Source organism: Rana temporaria, chromosome 5, assembly GCF_905171775.1.
Source record: "Rana temporaria chromosome 5, aRanTem1.1, whole genome shotgun sequence".
Lineage (NCBI taxonomy): Eukaryota > Metazoa > Chordata > Amphibia > Anura > Ranidae > Rana > Rana temporaria.
In genome coordinates, this window is record NC_053493.1 from 2880996 (window position 1) to 2903244 (window position 22249).

The 22249-nt window shown below is 47.3% G+C and overlaps 1 protein-coding gene across 2 annotated transcripts in view; it reads left to right on the plus strand.

The window, feature by feature from the left end:
- ADGRB1 (adhesion G protein-coupled receptor B1) overlaps window positions 1-22249 on the plus strand; it is a 735432-nt gene that overhangs the window by 449887 nt on the left and 263296 nt on the right. For both annotated transcript variants that reach the window (XM_040352071.1, XM_040352072.1), the window contains exon 15: window positions 4444-4522. In XM_040352071.1, coding sequence (XP_040208005.1) covers window positions 4444-4522 — 79 coding nt within the window. The remainder of the gene's footprint in view (window positions 1-4443; window positions 4523-22249) is intronic.

The window sequence follows — 22249 nt, forward strand, 5'->3', positions numbered from 1 at the left end:
AGGTGGAGGTCACAGCAGGTAAGGATAGTCAAGTTTTGAGGTGGAAGTCAAGGCAGGTAAGAATGAGAAGACAGAATGGAGGCAAGCAGGATAGTCAGGTTCAGGCAGAGGTTGAAGCAGGCAGCATGCAAGGATAGTCAAGTTTTGAGTGAAGGTCAAGGCAGGTAAGGATAGTCAGTTTTCAGGACGAGGTTGATGTAGGCAGCAGGCAAGGATATTTCAGTGGGAGGAAAAGTGTCCCTTCATTGGTGTCAGTGGGAGGGATAGTGTCCCATCATTGGTATCAGTGGGAGAAATAGTGTCCCATCATTGGTGTCAGTGGGAGGAATAGTGTCCCATCATTGGTGTCAGTGGGAGGAATAGTGTCCCATCATTGGTGTCAGTGGGAGGAATAGTGCCCCATCATTGGTGTCAGTGGGAGGAATAGTGTCCCATCATTGGTGTCAGTGGGAGGAATAGTGTCCCATCATTGGTGTCAGTGGGAGGAATAGTGTTCCACCATTGGTATCAGTGGAAGGAATAGTGTCCCATCATTGGTGTCAGGAGGAGGAATAGTGTCCCATCATTGGTGTCAGTGGGAGGAATAGTGTCCCATCATTGGTGTCAGTGGGAGGAACAGTGCCCCATCATTGGTGTCAGTGGGAGGAACAGTGCCCCATCATTGGTGTCAGTGGGAGGAATAGTGTCCCATCATTGGTGTCAGTGGGAGGAACAGTGCCCCATCATTGGTGTCAGTGGGAGGGATAGTGCCCCATCATTGGTATCAGTGGGAGGAATAGTGTCCCATCATTGGTGTCAGTGGGAGGAATAGTGTCCCATCATTGGTATCAGTGGGAGGAATAGTGTCCCATCATTGGTGTCAGTGGGAGGAATAGTGCCCCATCATTGGTGTCAGTGGGAGGAATAGTGCTCCATCATTGATGTCAGTGGGCTGGATAAAGGCAGGCATGAGGCCAGATGTGGCCCTCGGGTCGCAGTGTGGAGACCCTTGCTCTATCGGGAGACTTTTCGGTGTTGTATCTGAAACAGTCATAAAAAGAGAATGACTTGTAACTAAACATTATAATAATAACACTCCTAACACCGGCACGGCTCCCATTTCTTCCCAGACAAGTCATAATGTTTCCATTTGCGGGTAATTCATGGGAATCGGCGCTCTCCTTGAAGTGTGTCGCTGGCGGCGCAGACGTGGCGTGTTTTTAGGAAAATGAGCTTTTAGGGAGATTAAAGCGTGTGTGGGTGAGGATGGGGGGAGGGGAGGGGGGGTAGGCAGACGGGACTAGAAAGGTCGTCATTAGTCCCGTGACGGGAAGGCAATGTCGCGGCCCATTACTTCCACTTTCACCGCGGTTAGTTCAGATTTTCTGCCTGCGAAATGCCAGCTGCACCCACCCGCTGATCTCCTAATGTCTCCCGTTCTGGTGCCTAATGCTCCGTGCGCCGGCGGTCCGAGGCGGGGCCACGCCCAGCGAGGGGTTAAACGGGGAATTCGCACGCCGAAAAGGGAAACGACCGCAAGGCTCGCTCGGCGCAAAATGGCCGACGCTTTCCTTTAAAGGCTCAACGGTGGTAATGCGAGATTTCCACCCAGGGCGGTTACCACCTCTGCGGGTCTTGGGGCAGCGGGATTGGGGTCCCAGGGCATGGAGATTGTGGGGTCCCCATAAGATTGTGATGGGGGGCAGCCTATTCATTTCAATGGGGCGCCCTTCCTGCAAGAATCTCAGGAAAAGAAGTCCCCGAGTCTTACGGTTTGGAGTGCGAGCGAAAACGGCTGCGTTTGCAAAAGTGTGAATGGGCCCCCCGAATTCCCCCTCTATAGACCCCGTCACCTCTATATGGTGCAAATTGCGTAGTCAAGTAGACACGTGCAATTCGTTCGGACAAATTTTTGTTTATTCGGAAATTCGGATGTATCCAAATCTCCGAATGAAATAGTAACACATTTTATTTGAAATTATTTTTGTTTATTCGTTTTCTAACGAATTCCAAATTTTCGGACCAATTAGAATTCTGTGTGAACAATAGCTGAAAAAGGGGCGTGGCTGCCGACATTGCGGGAACCTTGGACAGGTAAGTGTCCTGGTAATAAAAGTCTGTAACTATTGGTTACGGACGATTGGTTTCGTTCCAAATTCGTTTTTTTTTTTTTAGCAAATTTCGACAAATTTGGAAATATTCGGGTTAACGAAAATCCAAGCTTTTCAGAATATTCGTAAATTCGAAACGTCAAAGCTTCAAAAATTCGCAAATCCGAAAAAAAGAAAGAAAATCCGAAAATTCGAAAGAGTGAAAATCGGAAAAGCCTTTGTGTTTTTTTTTTTTCGTTTTTCAGGTCATTAGTTATGAACGCAATTCATAAATTCATAAATCCAAAAATTTGAAAATTTGAAAATAGAAAGAAAATACAAAAATTGAAAAGAACGAAAATCCGAAATTTTTGGGTGATTCGTTATGATCGCAATTCGTAAATTCAAAAATTCATGAATTCGTAAAATTCAGAAACGAAAATCTAAATAATAACTAATTAACTAATAATAACTAACAATTAATTGATAGGTATTGGAATTTCCTTTAAAATTTGGCAGTTAGTGAATTGTAACGAATACGAATTTATCCAAGGTTAAGAAATGCCGCATCTAAATGAATGGAACGTAATGAATTAATAATATTAAAGAGCAATATTAATAATAATAAAAACATTTTGTTATTATTTATTACTAATTTGTTGCATTCCATTTGTTTAGATTTTGTTATTTCGGATAATTCGTAACTTCGGATAAATTCGTATTCGTTACAATTCACTAACAGCCAAATTTGAAAGGAAGTTCCAATACCTATAATTTAATAATAAATATCTGAACTCCTCTTTAAGGAGCAGGATGGGAAGCTGGCCGCCGTGTCCTTAACAACCAATGACTCATCAGCTGTCAGCGGGCTTCTCCGATAACAGCTAAAGTGTAAATAAAAGAATGCCAAAACAATAGCAAAGTCAGGATGAAAACAGCGTGCCCCCCCCCCTCCAATCCATACCAGGCCCTTATCTGAGCATTGTTAGCTGCCCAACGCATTATATACAGCACCAGCCGCCACTGGTTGTGGGGGTCTGCCCGCGGGGGGCTTATCGGAATCTGGAACCCTTACCCATTTGCCAAAAAAGTGTATAAAGTGAATAAAGACACAACACAAGTTTTTGGCAATTCCTTTATTCCCTTCCCCCTCCCTTCGCTTCCCTTCCCAGTCCCTTCCCCCTCCCTTCCCGTCCCCCTACCTTCCCCCTCCTTTCTCCTTCCCCTCCCCTTCCCCCACCCTTTCCCCTCCCTTCTCTTCTCCTTCCGTTCCCTTCTCTTCCACTTCCCACCCCCCTCCCTTCCCCTTCCCTTTCCCCTCCCTTTCCTCTCCCTTCCCCTTCCCTTCCCCCTCCCTTCCCCTTCCTTTTCCCCTCCCTCCCCTTCCTTTCCCCTTCATTCCCCTTCCCTTCCCCTCCCACACCCTTCCCCTCCCACACCCTTCCCCTTCCCCTCCTACACCCTTCTCCTTCCCTTCTCCCTTCCTTCCCCTTCCCTTCCCCCTCCCTTCCCTCTCTCCTCCCTTCCCTCTCCCTTCCCTCTCCCTTCCCTCTCCCTTCCCACTCCCTTCCCCCTTCCTTTCCCCTCCCTTCCTTTTCCTTCCTCCTCCCTTCCCCTTCTTTTTCCCCTCCTTTCCCCTTCCTTTTCCCCTCCCTCCCCCAGCCCTTCCCCTTTCCACTCCCTTCCCCTCCCCTTCCCCCACCCTTTCCCCTCCCTTCTCTTCTCCTTCCGTTCCCTTCTCTTCCACTTCCCATCCCCCTCCCCTTTCCCCTCCCTTTCCTCTCCCTTCCCCTTCCTTTTCCCCTCTCTTTCCTTTCCTTTCCCCTTCCCTTCCCCTCCCACACCCTTCCCCTTCCCCTCCCCCACCCTTCTCCTTCCCTTCCCTCCCCTTCCCTTTCTCCTCCTTTTCCCCTTTCTTCCCCTCTCCCTTTCCCCCCCCCGTCCCCTCTCCCTTTCCCCTCCCTTCCCCTCTCCCTTCCCCTCTCCCTTCCCCTCTCCCTTTCCCCTCCCTTCACCTCTCCCTTCCCTTTCCCCTCCCTTCCTTTTCTTTCCCCCTCCCCTTCTTTTTCCCCTCCTTTCCCTTTCCTTTTCCCCTCCCTCCCCCCGCCCTTCACCTTTCCACTCCCTTCCCCTTCCCTTCCCCCATGTGCTCTGCCATTTTAAGTCTAACCTTGCCCTGTGAAGGTAGATAGAGGGTCCCAAAGCATTTTACCGCCGCTGCAAAGCACCGCTCACCGGCTGCATTCACAATCTTCTGCCGCCAAGTAAAAGCTTGTTAGCCCCCCGGATGAGTTACTGGCCTCTGTGGGCTTTGATGCAGCTCCAGGTTCCTGCGCCGGCTCCTAACGAGTTTTTGTTTTGTTGTGTGTTGCAGACTCCGCAGATGATTCCGCCATGTTTGTGATCGGAACTGTTCTGTACCGGAACCTGGGAGGATTCCTGACCCTGCAGAGGTGAGATCCCGGAACCTTCTTCTTCTTATGTTCTCTTCTCATACATTTCTAGAAATGGAGACAAAAATTCAGGAAAATCCTCAATTTCACGATCTGTCCAAACCCATGCAAATTTATTTTTTACAAAATTTAAAATTGAATTAACTGTACACTTTGAAGCAGAGGCGTTGCTAGGGGGGTGCGGGGGGTGCGGTCCGCACCGGGTGACACACGGTAGAGGGGTGACACCATCCCATTTTGTTTTTGCTGACATGCCCAGCCTGCCCTGTGCAATCCCAGCCTGCTCTGTGCCACCCCAGCCTGCCCTGTACCACCCCAGCCTGCCCTGTATCACCCAGCCTGCCCTGTACCACCCCAGCCTGCTCTGTACCACCCCAGCCTGCCCTGTACCACCCCAGCCTGCCCTGTACCACCCCAAACAGCCCTATACCACCCCAGCCTGCCCTATACCCCCCAAACAGCCCTGTACCACCCAGCCTGCCCTGTGCCACCACAGCCTGCCCTGTACTATCCCAGCCTGCCCTGTACCACCCCAAACTTTCCTGTGCCACCCTAACTTGCCCTGTACCACCCCAATCTGCCCTATGCCACCATAACTTGCCCTATACCACCCCAACCTGCCCAATGCCACCCTAACTTGCCCTGTACCACCCAAACCTTTCCCATGCCATCCCAACTTGCCCTATGCCACCCTAACTTGCACTATACCACCCCAACCTGCCCTGTACCACCCTAACTTTCCCTATACCACCCCAAACTACCCTATATCAGCCCAACATGCCCTATACCACCTTAACCTGTCCCCATTACACCAACCTGCCACTATACCACTCTATACTACCCTAACCTGCCACTATACTGCCCTATACTATGATTTACAGGGGCTGGTTTGGGGTACGCCCCGTGCCCGTGCGCTGCCTGCTTGGTGCTGGGCAGCCTAGACAGAGGGGGGGTGACACCATGTTTTACCACACCGGCTGCTGTGCTCAGGCAGGGGTGAGAGCCCAGCGTCCCTAACAACCAGTGAATATCGGTGACACCACCCCTTGTGACGTCAATGACCCAGCATGCCCTCAGTCAATGACGTCACAAGGGGGCGGGTTCACCAGGTGACATCACCGGGTGGCCCCCGCCCCTTAGCTATTAAAGAGCATGATCTAAGGGGCGTCTTGTTAAAGGGGGCTTCCAGATTCCGATAAGCCCCCTGCCCGCAAACCCCCCCACAACCTCCAGCCAGGGTTGTGGGGAAGAGGCTCTTGTCTATTAACAATTTTTCCCATCATGGGCGTGAGTGGGGCCCCCGTGTCAAGTTTTGCCTAAGGCAGTGGTCTCCAAACTGTGGCCCGGGGGCCAGATGTGGCCCTTTGCTTGCCTTTATCTGGCCCTTGGGGCTCTATTTCACCAACTGACACCAATCATGTGGCACCATTTCCCCTACCAACACCAACAATGGAGTAATATTTATCCCATTGACACCAACGATGGGGTACTATTTCTCCCATTAAAACAAATGATGGGGCATTTTTTACTCCCACTGGCCACAGTCCGGCCCCCCCCCTAAAGCCCGAAGGGCGGTAAACTGGCCCTTTGCTTATAAAGTTTGAAGACCCCTGGCCTAAGGCCTCACAAAGCCTAGAGCCGCCTCTGTGCACAGAGTCCTGACCTCACCCCTAGTGATCACCTTTGGGATGAATTAGAATACCGATTGGTGAGGCAGGTCTTATCCAGCATCAGTACCCGACCTCACAAATGGGCACAACTTCCCACGGACACCCTCCTAAACCTTGTGGAAGGTTTTCCTAGAAGAGTGGAGGTTGTTCTAGACACAAGAAAGGAGAAGAACCCCCCATATCATTGGCCATGGTTTCAGAATGGGCCATATAGAGGCCATCAGCTCCAATGCAATCCTTACCTAAAACATGCCTTGGCATATGTGGGCAAAGAAGCGTTTTTTGGGGGGATTTTGGGGGCGTCGTCAAAGAAAGTTCTTTCAATACTCCAATGTGAAAAAAGATATAACAAAGATTTTATTACATAAAAAAAACAAGGTTAAAACGATTTGGCTATGCATAAGGTACACAAGTAACGTCTAGAAGTCAAACGGATGGGAGAATTGGTCACTTCACAGTAGCGTTGGAGTGACTTATCCCCGACAGGTTTCGCCTCTTAGGGCTTCCTCAGGGGATGTTTTTGAAAACAGATCCCGACAGGTTTCGCCTCTTAGGGCTTCCTCAGGGGACGTTTTTGAAAACAGATGTCGTAATGTCAGCCTTTCCACTCCTATCGCTGCCTCTGATCGCATCCATTCTGCTGGTTTATACAGAGAGCTGTGATAGATGATCGGCACGGGGAGGGCAGAGGGGGTTTCGCTGTGTGGGTTGTGGTTGGCAGATTGCCCTCACCTTCTCTATGCTGCAGGGCAGTGGTCTCCAATCTGTGGCCTTTTGCTTGCCTTTATCATTTTTACTGTTTTATTCACTGACACCAACGATGGGGCACAATTCCTACCAATGAAGGGGCACAATTCCTACCAATGAAGGGGCACAATTCCTACCAATGACACCAACGAAGGGGCACAATTCCTACCAATGACACCAACGATGGGGCACAGTTCCTTCAAATTACACCAACAATAGGGCACAATTCCTACCAATGACACCAACGATGGGGCACAATTACTACCAATGACACCAACAATGGGGCACAGTTCCTTCCAATGACATTAACAATGGGGCACAGTTTCTTCCAATGACACCAACAATGGGGCACAATTCCTGCCAATGATACCAACAATGGGGTCCAATGTCTCCAATGATGGGGCACCATTCCACCCAATGACACCAATAATGAAGCTTTGTTTATTCTCACTGATGCTGGGACATTTTGTACTCCGCCGCTGACCCGCTGCGAGACAGGTAAGTGCCGGGCAGCATCTGATGGGGCACACTGGTGGCATTTGATGGGCACACTGGCGGCAATTGATGGGCACACTGGCAGCATTTGATGGGCACAGTGTCAGCAATTGATGGGCACAGGTGCGGCAATTGATGGGCACAGTGGAGGCAATTGATGGGCACAGTGGAGGCAATTGATGGGCACAGTGGCGGCAATTGATGGGCACAGTGTTGGCAATTGATGGGCACAGTGGCAGCAATTGATGGGCACAGTGGCTGCAATTGATGGGCACAGTGGCTGCAATTGATGGGCACAGTGTCGGCAATTGATGGGCACATTGTCGGCAATTGATGGGCACAGTGTCAGCAATTGATGGGCACAGTGTCGGCAATTGATGGGCACAGTGTCGGCAATTGATGGGCACAGTGTCGGCAATTGATGGGCACAGTGTCGACAATTGATGGGCACAGTGGCAGCATTTGATGGGGCACAGTAGCGGCAATTGATGGGGCACAGTGGCAGCATTTGATGGGGCACAGTAGCGGCAATTGATGGGCACAGTGGCAGCATTTGATGGGGCACAGTAGTGGCAATTGATGGGCACGGTGGCTGCAATTGATGGGCACAGTGGCTGCAATTGATGTTTTTTTTTTCAGTTTGTTTGCTCCCCCCCCAAAAAAAATTCTGAGCACCAGCCGCCGCCACTGCCAAGATCCTCCACTGCCTCCTATAGCCGGACTATGGATCATGGATGCTTCATCCTTATTCTTAGCGTTTCCTCGTATTTCCAGCAATCTCAGAAGTGGGCGATACGCTTGCGTTATATTTTTCCTCTCGGCATAATGGGCTTGTATCTCCATTCAGACCAAATGGACCTTGAAATAAGATGACCACACTCAAGTTGATGTCCAGGCTGAAATATTATCTTATTATTGGCATCTTCTGTGGCCGGGGGGCACTTTCACCGCAGTCACATCCGTCCGTCTCTTAGCCTATAGCAGGGGAGCAAAGAAAGGGTTAAACGCGATGGAACCGGCGTCCATTTTCATGACATTGTCGCGGAGGGTCATTGTTCTTCGCATTGGCCCGGAAGGGTTGGCAATAAATACTCCTCACCCCATAGAACCCGGAGATGAGCATGGGGGGGGATGGTGTCTGGGCGGCTGCGCAGGGGGAGGCGCGCTCCTGTAGCGCTCTGGGCTGTGCGTTTTTGTGAGAATGGATTCTCCGTCTTCCTTTAAGACGGAGGCAGCGGCAAAAAAACATCCCAAGGCAGCACGCCGAATCTGTTCCGCGCTGATTAGCAGCACTACATCCTCCTCCGGGCCGCGACTATTTTTTTTTTCTAAGACCATCTTATTAAAACGCAAACACGTCCCTTTATCCTGCCCGGGCCAATTAGCCGACTGAAATTGCTTTGGTTTATTTATTTATTTTTTACACACTAGCTGAAAGCGGGGCGAGCAAATAAAGGCAGCGGATTAGGATGATTGCCTTGTTTACTTTGTTACAGAGCGCCGGAACGCGAGGAAACAAAACCGATTTGAAGTTTATAAAGAACACCGCGAGGAAAACGGCAACACCCTTTAATGAGAGTCATGGCGGCCATTGCTAATTATCGCTTTCCTAAACTGGATGCACTCCGGCCCAAAAGGCTTTGACTTTGCGAAGAGGAGCGTCTGATTTAAAGATTTTTAGCTATGTATCGGAGAACAGAACGTGAGAGGATATCTCTCCGATGTAGGAGAAATCCTGCCATGGGAACAAGTGTCCTCTGGAAGATTCCTGTTCTGAGAACAACTCAGAAGTTGGGTTTTCCTTCAATGTATTTCTGTTTGTGATCAGGACAGTTAAAGGCTTGTTTAGGTCTGACCTTGGTATGGTCTTGGTCTGGTCTTGGTCTTAGTTGGTCTGGTCTTGGTCTGGTCTGGCCTGGTCTGGTCTAGGTCTGATCTTGGTCTTGGTCAGGTCTAGGTGTGATCTTGGTCTTGTCTAGGTGTGATCTAGGTCTGATCTTGGTCTTGGTCAGATCTAGGTGTGATCTTGGTCTGGTCTGCTCTTGGTCTAGTCTATGTCTGATCTTGGTCTGTTCTAAGTCTAATCTTGGTCTGGTCTTGGTCTGGTCTAGGTCTGATCATGGTCTTGGTCAGGTCTAGGTGTGATTTTGGTCTTGTCTAGGTGTGATCTTGGCCTGGTCTCGGTTTGCTCTTGGTCTGGTCTATGTCTGATCCTGGTCTTGGTTGGTCTGGTCTTGGTCTTGGCCTGGTCTTGGTCAGCTCTAGGTCTGGTCTTTGCAAAGAGGAGTGTCTGTTTAAAAGCTTTTTAGTTATTTATCGGAGAACAGAAAGTGAGAAGATATCTTTCCAATGTAGCAGAAATCCTGCCATGGAAACAAGTGTCCTCTTTGGAAGATTCCTGTTCTGAGAACAACTCAGAAGTTGGGTTTTCCTTCATTTTTTTTCTGTTGGTGATCAGGACAGTTAAAGGGAGGGAATCTCCCTGATGGGAACACTGCCAACAATAAAAAACCTGACAGAGGTTCTAACTAGCAATCAGCCAAATTAACCTGGGTGCAGTTCAGTTTGTCGTGGTCTGGTCTCGCCCAGGTCTTGTCTTGGTCTGGTCTAGGTCTTGTCCTGGGCTTGTTTAGACCTTGGTCTGGTCTTGGTCTTAGTTAGTCTGGTCTTGGTCAGGTCTAGGTGTGATCTTGGTCTTGGTCTTAGACAGGTCTAGGTGTGATCTTGGTCTTGGTCTTGGTCAGGTCTAGGTGTGATCTTGGTCTTGGTCTTGGTCAGGTCTAGGTGTGATCTTGGTCTTGGTCTTGGTCAGGTCTAGGTGTGATCTTGGTCTTGTCTAGGTGTGATTTTGACACGACGCATGCGCAGTTCGTTCAATGTACTTGTCTGGCTCTCAAACCATCATTTGCATGGGGTTCACGCCTCATTTGCATAGCTTTGCATGGGGCAAGCCCACTTCCACCTACGCCGGCCCGCGCCTTCGAAACCTACGCCACGCCGACGCAGCTTTGTGAGCACTGGCTTCCTGAATTCCATGCTTGCCTCTCTGCGCTGCGTCGGCTTAGCGTACATTGATTTGCGCTACGGTGGCGTAATGTGCGCCTGCTGTCTGTGAATCCGGGCCAAAGTGTCAGAATAGTCAGGTCTTCAGATACTTTGTCAGGAGGAACCCTCCCCCCCCCTCCCCGTTGGGTGACAATTGCGTCAAAATCGCACCATATTCAGGGTTTAGAGTGATTGGCACCTAAACGCGTATTGCGTGATTTGTAGCGATTTGGAATCGGGAGCAGAGTCGCGGCAATTCCACGTTTCCGAATCGGCGAGTGTGAATGGGGCCCAAGGACTGGGAAACCGGAAGACGTTACGTTTTTTGTTCTTGAATTGGACAAACTTTTATTCTTCTTTGTCCGTTTTGATACATTTTGCAACAAAGTAACGAAATCTTTCCTCTTATCTTTTCCTCTCTTATAATCTCGCCGTGTTTTGCTCTCATAGACAAATTCTTCCAGATAACCCCCCCCCCAAAAAAAAATCCCCTCCCCCCATCGCACAATCGCTCGGCTCCTTCTCCTCGGTAATGGACGCCGTAATGGAGGAGACGTCTTCATCTCCCGCGTCTGATGATCGGATGATTGGGATCTCACATCTGAAGTGTTATTACCGACTTCTGATGTACTGGATGGAGGGCGAGGCGGGAATTAGGAGTCCTCTGAAGAGCCGCTAATTACAATTCAAAGGGAATTTCAGGTGAAGAAGTAAAATTAGATTATTGGCGCTCCGAAGACAAATCAGATAATAGAGGAGATTAAACAGTTAAAGGTGAACTCCGGGCACAGAAAACTTTCACTGAAATATATTCTTCAATAGCCGCAAAGAATATAGAACTGCCCCTTTGTGAGCACCAAATGCCTGTGCAAACCCAGATATTACCTTGCAAAAAGAAAAAATTACATCATCAAGGTGCTGTGCAGAGCGCAGAGCAGTGGGTGGGGTCCACAGAAATCTACAGGAAGGGGCAGAGACAAGACCAGTCATCCTGCAGAAGGCAAGAACAAGGCTATGGGAGGGGCCCAGCAGGCTCCACCCACTACTGAAATCTACGGAAGGGGGGCGGAGACAAGACCAGTCACCCTGTACAAGGAGAGAGGGAAGAGCCTTGGAAGGGGCCCAGCAGACTCCACCCACTACAGGAAACTACATGAGGGGGGCGGAGACAAGACCAATCACCATGCACAATGAGAAACAGCAGAGCTGTGGGAGGGGCCCAGCAGGCTCCACTCACTGCAAGCTGCCTGCAGAAAATGACAGAAGGGGCGGAGACAAGACCAGTCACCCTACACAAGGAGGGAGTGCCGAGCTGTGGGAGGGGCCCTACAAGCTCCACCCACTACAGAAAACTACAGGATGGGCGGAGACAAGACCAGTCACCCTGCAGAAGATGAGAGCAAAGCTGAGGAGGGACCCATTAGGCTCCACCCACTACAAAAAACTATAAGAGGGGGTGGAGACAAGACCAGTCACTGCACAAGGAGGGATAACACAGCTGTGGGAGGGACCCACATTGGTGATCAGTGAGAAGAATGTCCCTTACATTGGTGATCAGTGAGAAGAATGTCCCTTACATTGGTGATCAGTGAGAAGAATGTCCCTTACATTGGTGATCAGTGAGAAGAATGTCCCTTACATTGGTGATCAGTGAGAAGAATGTCCCTTACATTGGTGATCAGTGAGAAGAATGTCCCTTACATTGGTGATCAGTGAGAAGAATGTCCCTTACATTGGTGATCAGTGAGAAGAATGTCCCTTACATTGGTGATCAGTGAGAAGAATGTCCCTTACATTGGTGATCAGTGAGAAGAATGTCCCTTACATTGGTGATCAGTGAGAAGAATGTCCCTTACATTGGTGATCAGTGGGAAGAATGTCCCTTACATTGGTGATCAGTGAGAAGAATGTCCCTTACATTGGTGATCAGTGAGAAGAATGTCCCTTACATTGGTGATCAGTGAGAAGAATGTCCCTTACATTGGTGATCAGTGAGAAGAATGTCCCTTACATTGGTGATCAGTGAGAAGAATGTCCCTTACATTGGTGATCAGTGGGAAGAATGTCCCTTACATTGGTGATCAGTGAGAAGAATGTCCCTTACATTGGTGATCAGTGGGAAGAATGTCCCTTACATTGGTGATCAGTGAGAAGAATGTCCCTTACATTGGTGATCAGTGAGAAGAATGTCCCTTACATTGGTGATCAGTGAGAAGAATGTCCCTTACATTGGTGATCAGTGGGAAGAATGTCCCTTACATTGGTGATCAGTGAGAAGAATGTTCCTTACATTGGTGATCAGTGGGAAGAATGTCCCTTACATTGGTGATCAGTGGGAAGAATGTCCCTTACATTGGTGATCAGTGAGAAGAATGTTCCTTACATTGGTGATCAGTGAGAAGAATGTCCCTTACATTGGTGATCAGTGAGAAGAATGTTCCTTACATTGGTGATCAGTGAGAAGAATTTCCCTTACATTGGTGATCAGTGAGAAGAATGTTCCTTACATTGGTGATCAGTGAGAAGAATGTCCCTTACATTGGTGATCAGTGAGAAGAATGTCCCTTACATTGGTGATCAGTGAGAAGAATGTTCCTTACATTGGTGATCAGTGAGAAGAATGTCCCTTACATTGGTGATCAGTGAGAAGAATGTTCCTTACATTGGTGATCAGTGAGAAGAATGTCCCTTACATTGGTGATCAGTGAGAAGAATGTCCCTTACATTGGTGATCAGTGAGAAGAATGTTCCTTACATTGGTGATCAGTGGGAAGAATGTCCCTTACATTGGTGATCAGTGGGAAGAATGCTCCTTACATTGGTGATCAGTGGGAAGAATGTCCCTTACATTGGTGATCAGTGAGAAGAATGTCCCTTACATTGGTGATCAGTGAGAAGAATGTCCCTTACATTGGTGATCAGTGGGAAGAATGTCCCTTACATTGGTGATTAGTGGGAAGAATGCTCCTTACATTGGTGATCAGTGGGAAGAATGTCCCTTACATTGGTGATCAGTGAGAAGAATGTCCCTTACATTGGTGATCAGTGGGAAGAATGTTCCTTACATTGGTGATCAGTGGGAAGAATGTTCCTTACATTGGTGATCAGTGGGAAGAATGTCCCTTACATTGGTGATCAGTGGGAAGAATGTCCCTTACATTGGTGATCAGTGAGAAGAATGTCCCTTACATTGGTGATCAGTGAGAAGAATGTCCCTTACATTGGTGATCAGTGAGAAGAATGTCCCTTACATTGGTGATCAGTGAGAAGAATGTCCCTTACATTGGTGATCAGTGGGAAGAATGTCCCTTACATTGGTGATCAGTGAGAAGAATGTCCCTTACATTGGTGATCAGTGAGAAGAAAGTTCCTTACATTGGTGATCAGTGGGAAGAATGTTCCTTACATTGGTGATCAGTGAGAAGAATGTCCCTTACATTGGTGATCAGTGAGAAGAATGTCCCTTACATTGGTGATCAGTGGGAAGAATGTCCCTTACATTGGTGATCAGTGAGAAGAATGTCCCTTACATTGGTGATCAGTGAGAAGAATATTCCTTACATTGGTGATCAGTGAGAAGAATGTCCCTTACATTGGTGATCAGTGAGAAGAATGTCCCTTACATTGATGATCAGTGGGAAGAATGTTCCTTACATTGGTGATCAGTGGGAAGAATGTTCCTTACATTGGTGATCAGTGGGAAGAATGTTCCTTACATTGGTGATCAGTGAGAAGAATGTTCCTTACATTGGTGATCAGTGGGAAGAATGTTCCTTACATTGGTGATCAGTGAGAAGAATGTTCCTTACATTGGTGATCAGTGAGAAGAATGTTCCTTACATTGGTGATCAGTGAGAAGAATGTCCCTTACATTGGTGATCAGTGAGAAGAATGTCCCTTACATTGGTGATCAGTGAGAAGAAAGTTCCTTACATTGGTGATCAGTGGGAAGAATGTTCCTTACATTGGTGATCAGTGAGAAGAATGTCCCTTACATTGGTGATCAGTGGGAACAATGTCCCTTACATTGGTGATCAGTGGGAAGAATGTCCCCTACATTGGTGATCAGTGAGAATAATGTCCCTTACATTGGTGATCAGTGAGAAGAATGTCCCTTACATTGGTGATCAGTGGGAAGAATGTCCCTTACATTGGTGATCAGTGAGAATAATGTCCCTTACATTGGTGATCAGTGAGAAGAATGTTCCTTACATTGGTGATCAGTGGGAAGAATGTCCCTTACATTGGTGATCAGTGAGAAGAATGTTCCTTACATTGGTGATCAGTGAGAAGAATGTTCCTTACATTGGTGATCAGTGAGAAGAATGTCCCTTACATTGGTGATCAGTGGGAAGAATGTCCCTTACATTGGTGATCAGTGAGAAGAATGTTCCTTACATTGGTGATCAGTGAGAAGAATGTTCCTTACATTGGTGATCAGTGAGAAGAATGTCCCTTACATTGGTGATCAGTGGGAAGAATGTCCCTTACATTGGTGATCAGTGGGAAGAAAGTCCCTTACATTGGTGATCAGTGAGAAGAATGTTCCTTACATTGGTGATCAGTGGGAAGAATGTCCCTTACATTGGTGATCAGTGAGAAGAATGTTCCTTACATTGGTGATCAGTGAGAAGAATGTCCCTTACATTGGTGATCAGTGGGAAGAATGTCCCTTACATTGGTGATCAGTGAGAAGAATGTCCCTTACATTGGTGATCAGTGAGAAGAATGTTCCTTACATTGGTGATCAGTGAGAAGAATGTTCCTTACATTGGTGATCAGTGGGAAGAATGTCCCTTACATTGGTGATCAGTGAGAAGAATGTTCCTTACATTGGTGATCAGTGGGAAGAATGTCCCTTACATTGGTGATCAGTGGGACGAATGTCCCTTACATTGGTGATCAGTGGGAAGAATGTTCCTTACATTGGTGATCAGTGAGAAGAATGTCCCTTACATTGGTGATCAGTGAGAAGAATGTCCCTTACATTGGTGATCAGTGGGAAGAATGTCCCTTACATTGGTGATCAGTGGGAAGAATGTCCCTTACATTGGTGATCAGTGGGAAGAATGTCCCTTACATTGGTGATCAGTGGGAAGAATGTCCCTTACATTGGTGATCAGTGGGAAGAATGTTCCTTACATTGGTGATCAGTGGGAAGAATGTTCCTTACATTGGTGATCAGTGAGAAGAATGTCCCTTACATTGGTGATCAGTGAGAAGAATGTTCCTTACATTGGTGATCAGTGAGAAGAATGTCCCTTACATTGGTGATCAGTGAGAAGAATGTCCCTTACATTGGTGATCAGTGGGAAGAATGTCCCTTACATTGGTGATCAGTGAGAAGAATGTCCCTTACATTGGTGATCAGTGGGAAGAATGTTCCTTACATTGGTGATCAGTGGGAAGAATGTCCCTTACATTGGTGATCAGTGAGAAGAATATTCCTTACATTGGTGATCAGTGAGAAGAATGTCCCTTACATTGGTGATCAGTGAGAAGAATATTCCTTACATTGGTGATCAGTGAGAAGAATGTCCCTTACATTGGTGATCAGTGAGAAGAATGTTCCTTACATTGGTGATCAGTGAGAAGAATGTTCCTTACATTGGTGATCAGTGAGAAGAATGTCCCTTACATTGGTGATCAGTGGGAAGAATGTCCCTTACATTGGTGATCAGTGAGAAGAATGTCCCTTACATTGGTGATCAGTGAGAAGAATGTTCCTTACATTGGTGATCAGTGAGAAGAATGTTCCTTACATTGGTGATCAGTGGGAAGAATGTCCCTTACATTGGTGATCAGTGAGAAGAATATTCCTTACATTGGTGATCAGTGAGAAGAATGTCCCTTACATTGGTGATCAGTGAGAAGAAAGTTCCTTACATTGGTGATCAGTGGGAAGAATGTTCCTTACATTGGTGATCAGTGAGAAGAATGTTCCTTACATTGGTGATCAGTGAGAAGAATGTCCCTTACATTGGTGATCAGTGAGAAGAATGTCCCTTACATTGGTGATCAGTGGGAAGAATGTTCCTTACATTGGTGATCAGTGAGAAGAATGTCCCTTACATTGGTGATCAGTGAGAAGAATGTTCCTTACATTGGTGATCAGTGAGAAGAATGTTCCTTACATTGGTGATCAGTGAGAAGAATGTCCCTTACATTGGTGATCAGTGAGAAGAATGTCCCTTACATTGGTGATCAGTGAGAAGAATGTCCCTTACATTGGTGATCAGTGAGAAGAATGTCCCTTACATTGGTGATCAGTGAGAAGAATGTCCCTTACATTGGTGATCAGTGAGAAGAATGTTCCTTACATTGGTGATCAGTGAGAAGAAAGTTCCTTACATTGGTGATCAGTGGGAAGAATGTTCCTTACATTGGTGATCAGTGAGAAGAATGTCCCTTACATTGGTGATCAGTGAGAAGAATGTCCCTTACATTGGTGATCAGTGGGAAGAATGTCCCTTACATTGGTGATCAGTGAGAAGAATGTCCCTTACATTGGTGATCAGTGGGAAGAATGTCCCTTACATTGGTGATCAGCGAGAAGAATGTCCCTTACATTGGTGATCAGTGAGAAGAATGTTCCTTACATTGGTGATCAGTGGGAAGAATGTTCCTTACATTGGTGATCAGTGAGAAGAATGTCCCTTACATTGGTGATCAGTGAGAAGAATGTCCCTTACATTGGTGATCAGTGAGAAGAATGTCCCTTACATTGGTGATCAGTGGGAAGAATGTCCCTTACATTGGTGATCAGTGGGAAGAATGTCCCCTACATTGGTGATCAGTGAGAATAATGTCCCTTACATTGGTGATCAGTGAGAAGAATGTCCCTTACATTGGTGATCAGTGGGAAGAATGTCCCTTACATTGGTGATCAGTGAGAATAATGTCCCTTACATTGGTGATCAGTGAGAAGAATGTTCCTTACATTGGTGATCAGTGGGAAGAATGTCCCTTACATTGGTGATCAGTGAGAAGAATGTTCCTTACATTGGTGATCAGTGAGAAGAATGTTCCTTACATTGGTGATCAGTGGGAAGAATGTCCCTTACATTGGTGATCAGTGAGAAGAATGTTCCTTACATTGGTGATCAGTGAGAAGAATGTTCCTTACATTGGTGATCAGTGAGAAGAATGTCCCTTACATTGGTGATCAGTGAGAAGAATGTTCCTTACATTGGTGATCAGTGGGAAGAATGTCCCTTACATTGGTGATCAGTGAGAAGAATGTTCCTTACATTGGTGATCAGTGAGAAGAATGTCCCTTACATTGGTGATCAGTGAGAAGAATGTCCCTTACATTGGTGATCAGTGAGAAGAATGTTCCTTACATTGGTGATCAGTGAGAAGAATGTTCCTTACATTGGTGATCAGTGGGAAGAATGTCCCTTACATTGGTGATCAGTGAGAAGAATGTTCCTTACATTGGTGATCAGTGGGAAGAATGTCCCTTACATTGGTGATCAGTGAGAAGAATGTCCCTTACATTGGTGATCAGTGGGAAGAATGTCCCTTACATTGGTGATCAGTGGGAAGAATGTCCCTTACATTGGTGATCAGTGGGAAGAATGTCCCTTACATTGGTGATCAGTGGGAAGAATGTCCCTTACATTGGTGATCAGTGGGAAGAATGTTCCTTACATTGGTGATCAGTGGGAAGAATGTTCCTTACATTGGTGATCAGTGAGAAGAATGTCCCTTACATTGGTGATCAGTGAGAAGAATGTTCCTTACATTGGTGATCAGTGAGAAGAATGTCCCTTACATTGGTGATCAGTGAGAAGAATGTCCCTTACATTGGTGATCAGTGGGAAGAATGTCCCTTACATTGGTGATCAGTGAGAAGAATGTCCCTTACATTGGTGATCAGTGAGAAGAATGTCCCTTACATTGGTGATCAGTGAGAAGAATGTCCCTTACATTGGTGATCAGTGGGAAGAATGTCCCTTACATTGGTGATCAGTGAGAAGAATGTCCCTTACATTGGTGATCAGTGAGAAGAATGTCCCTTACATTGGTGATCAGTGGGAAGAATGTCCCTTACATTGGTGATCAGTGGGAAGAATGTCCCTTACATTGGTGATCAGTGGGAAGAATGTCCCTTACATTGGTGATCAGTGAGAAGAATGTTCCTTACATTGGTGATCAGTGAGAAGAATGTTCCTTACATTGGTGATCAGTGAGAAGAATGTCCCTTACATTGGTGATCAGTGAGAAGAATGTTCCTTACATTGGTGATCAGTGAGAAGAATGTTCCTTACATTGGTGATCAGTGGGAAGAATGTCCCTTACATTGGTGATCAGTGAGAAGAATATTCCTTACATTGGTGATCAGTGAGAAGAATGTCCCTTACATTGGTGATCAGTGAGAAGAAAGTTCCTTACATTGGTGATCAGTGGGAAGAATGTTCCTTACATTGGTGATCAGTGAGAAGAATGTCCCTTACATTGGTGATCAGTGAGAAGAATGTCCCTTACATTGGTGATCAGTGAGAAGAATGTCCCTTACATTGGTGATCAGTGAGAAGAATGTCCCTTACATTGGTGATCAGTGAGAAGAATGTCCCTTACATTGGTGATCAGTGAGAAGAATGTCCCTTACATTGGTGATCAGTGAGAAGAATGTTCCTTACATTGGTGATCAGTGAGAAGAATGTCCCTTACATTGGTGATCAGTGAGAAGAATGTCCCTTACATTGGTGATCAGTGAGAAGAATGTTCCTTACATTGGTGATCAGTGAGAAGAATGTCCCTTACATTGGTGATCAGTGAGAATAATGTCCCTTACATTGGTGATCAGTGAGAAGAATGTTCCTTACATTGGTGATCAGTGGGAAGAATGTCCCTTACATTGGTGATCAGTGAGAAGAATGTTCCTTACATTGGTGATCAGTGAGAAGAATGTTCCTTACATTGGTGATCAGTGAGAAGAATGTCCCTTACATTGGTGATCAGTGAGAAGAATGTCCCTTACATTGGTGATCAGTGAGAAGAATGTCCCTTACATTGGTGATCAGTGAGAAGAATGTCCCTTACATTGGTGATCAGTGAGAAGAATGTCCCTTACATTGGTGATCAGTGAGAAGAATGTTCCTTACATTGGTGATCAGTGAGAAGAAAGTTCCTTACATTGGTGATCAGTGGGAAGAATGTTCCTTACATTGGTGATCAGTGAGAAGAATGTCCCTTACATTGGTGATCAGTGAGAAGAATGTTCCTTACATTGGTGATCAGTGAGAAGAATGTCCCTTACATTGGTGATCAGTGAGAAGAATGTCCCTTACATTGGTGATCAGTGGAAAGAATGTCCCTTACATTGGTGATCAGTGAGAAGAATGTCCCTTACATTGGTGATCAGTGAGAAGAATGTTCCTTACATTGGTGATCAGTGAGAAGAATGTCCCTTACATTGGTGATCAGTGGGAAGAATGTCCCTTACATTGGTGATCAGTGAGAAGAATGTCCCTTACATTGGTGATCAGTGGGAAGAATGTCCCTTACATTGGTGATCAGCGAGAAGAATGTCCCTTACATTGGTGATCAGTGAGAAGAATGTTCCTTACATTGGTGATCAGTGGGAAGAATGTTCCTTACATTGGTGATCAGTGAGAAGAATGTCCCTTACATTGGTGATCAGTGAGAAGAATGTCCCTTACATTGGTGATCAGTGAGAAGAATGTCCCTTACATTGGTGATCAGTGGGAAGAATGTTCCTTACATTGGTGATCAGTGAGAAGAATGTCCCTTACATTGGTGATCAGTGAGAAGAATGTCCCTTACATTGGTGATCAGTGAGAAGAATGTTCCTTACATTGGTGATCAGTGAGAAGAATGTTCCTTACATTGGTGATCAGTGAGAAGAATGTCCCTTACATTGGTGATCAGTGGGAAGAATGTCCCTTACATTGGTGATCAGTGAGAAGAATGTCCCTTACATTGGTGATCAGTGGGAAGAATGTCCCTTACATTGGTGATCAGTGAGAAGAATGGGCCAGATCCTCAAAAGAGATACTCCGACTTAAGTGCTGTTCAGTCTGTGTGTAACTTTGGAAACGATCCTCAAAAGGCTTTTTCCAAAGTTACACAGAAGATCCGGCATGTGTAATTGAATTACACTGCCGAATCTTAGGATGCAGTACCGCATCCGCCGCTGGGGGCATTTCGAGTCGAAATGCCGTTGCTAGTATGCAAATTAGCACTTAAGGCGATCCACAAAGCTTTCTAGCTTCTTTTTTGCGCCGTAAGTGTTATTTTGCAAGTGTAAAATTAGGGCTCGTTTTACAAAGTGTAAAGTTAGTCACACCTTGTAAAGGCCCATTGCAGCGACGGCATTTGGTATGCTTTCCCGAGGGAGAACTCCACGTCAATTTGTAAAAAACAAAACCGGCATGGGTTCCCCCCCCAGGAGCATACCAGGCCCTTAGGTCTGGTATGGGTTGTAAGGGGACCCCCCCTACGCCGAAAAATTGACGTAGGGGGTCCCCCTACAATCCATACCAGACCCGTATCCAAAGCACGCTACCCGGCCGGCCAGGAAGGGAGTGGGGACGAGCGAGCGCCCCCCCCCCCTCCTGAGCCGTGCCAGGCCGCGTGCCCTCAACATGGGGGGGTTGGGTGCTCTGGGGCAGGGGGGCGCACTGCGGGCCCCCCCACCCCAGAGCACCCTGTCCCCATGTTGATGAGGACAGGACCTCTTCCCGACAACCCTTGCCATTGGTTGTCGGGGTCTGCGGGCGGAGGCTTATCGGAATCTGGGAGTCCCCTTTAATAAGGGGGCCCCCAGATACCGGCCCCCCACCCTAAGTGAATGGATATGGGGTACATCGTACCCCTATCCATTCACCTGGAGGCAAAAAGTAAAAGTTAATAAACACACAACACAAGGCTTTTTAAAATAGTTTATTATTCTGCTCCGGACGCCCCCCTGTCTTCGTTATTAGCTCAATTACCAGGGGGGGCTTCTTCTTCCGCTCTCCGGGGGTCTTCTTCCACTCTCCGGGGGTCTTCTCCGCTCTCCGGGGGGGGTTTCTTCTTCCGCTCTCCGGGGGGGGCTTCTCCGGACTCCGGGGGGCTTCTTCCATCTTCTCCCCTCTTCCGCTCTTGACTCGGCGAACCCCGGTTCTTCTGCAGCTCTCCGGTGCCTTCTTCTTCAGCGCTGGCTGCCTGCTATGTTTGTGTGTTAGCTCGATTTCAAACAGGCAGCCGGCGCGGTCTTCTGTGACGTCAGGGTCTTCTGGTCTTCTGTTCTTCCGATGTTGTCTCGTCGCCTGTTGTCGCTGTAATGATGGAAGCGCGCCTTGCATCCCATTTATATAGGCATCACCGTCCCATCATGCTCCGGCAGGTACCCACGTGGTGGGTGCACGTGGGTAGGCACCCACCACGTGGGTACCTACCGGAGCATGATGGGACGGTGATGCCTATATAAATGGGATGCAAGGCGCGCTTCCATCATTACAGCGACAACAGGCGACGAGACAACATCGGAAGAACAGAAGACCAGAAGACCCTGACGTCACAGAAGACCGCGCCGGCTGCCTGTTTGAAATCGAGCTAACACACAAACATAGCAGGCAGCCAGCGCTGAAGAAGAAGGCACCGGAGAGCTGCAGAAGAACCGGGGTTCGCCGAGTCAAGAGCGGAAGAGGGGAGAAGATGGAAGAAGCCCCCCCGGAGTCCGGAGAAGCCCCCCCGGAGTCCGGAGAAGCCCCCCCGGAGTCCGGAGAAGCCCCCCCGGAGAGCGGAAGACCCCCGGAGA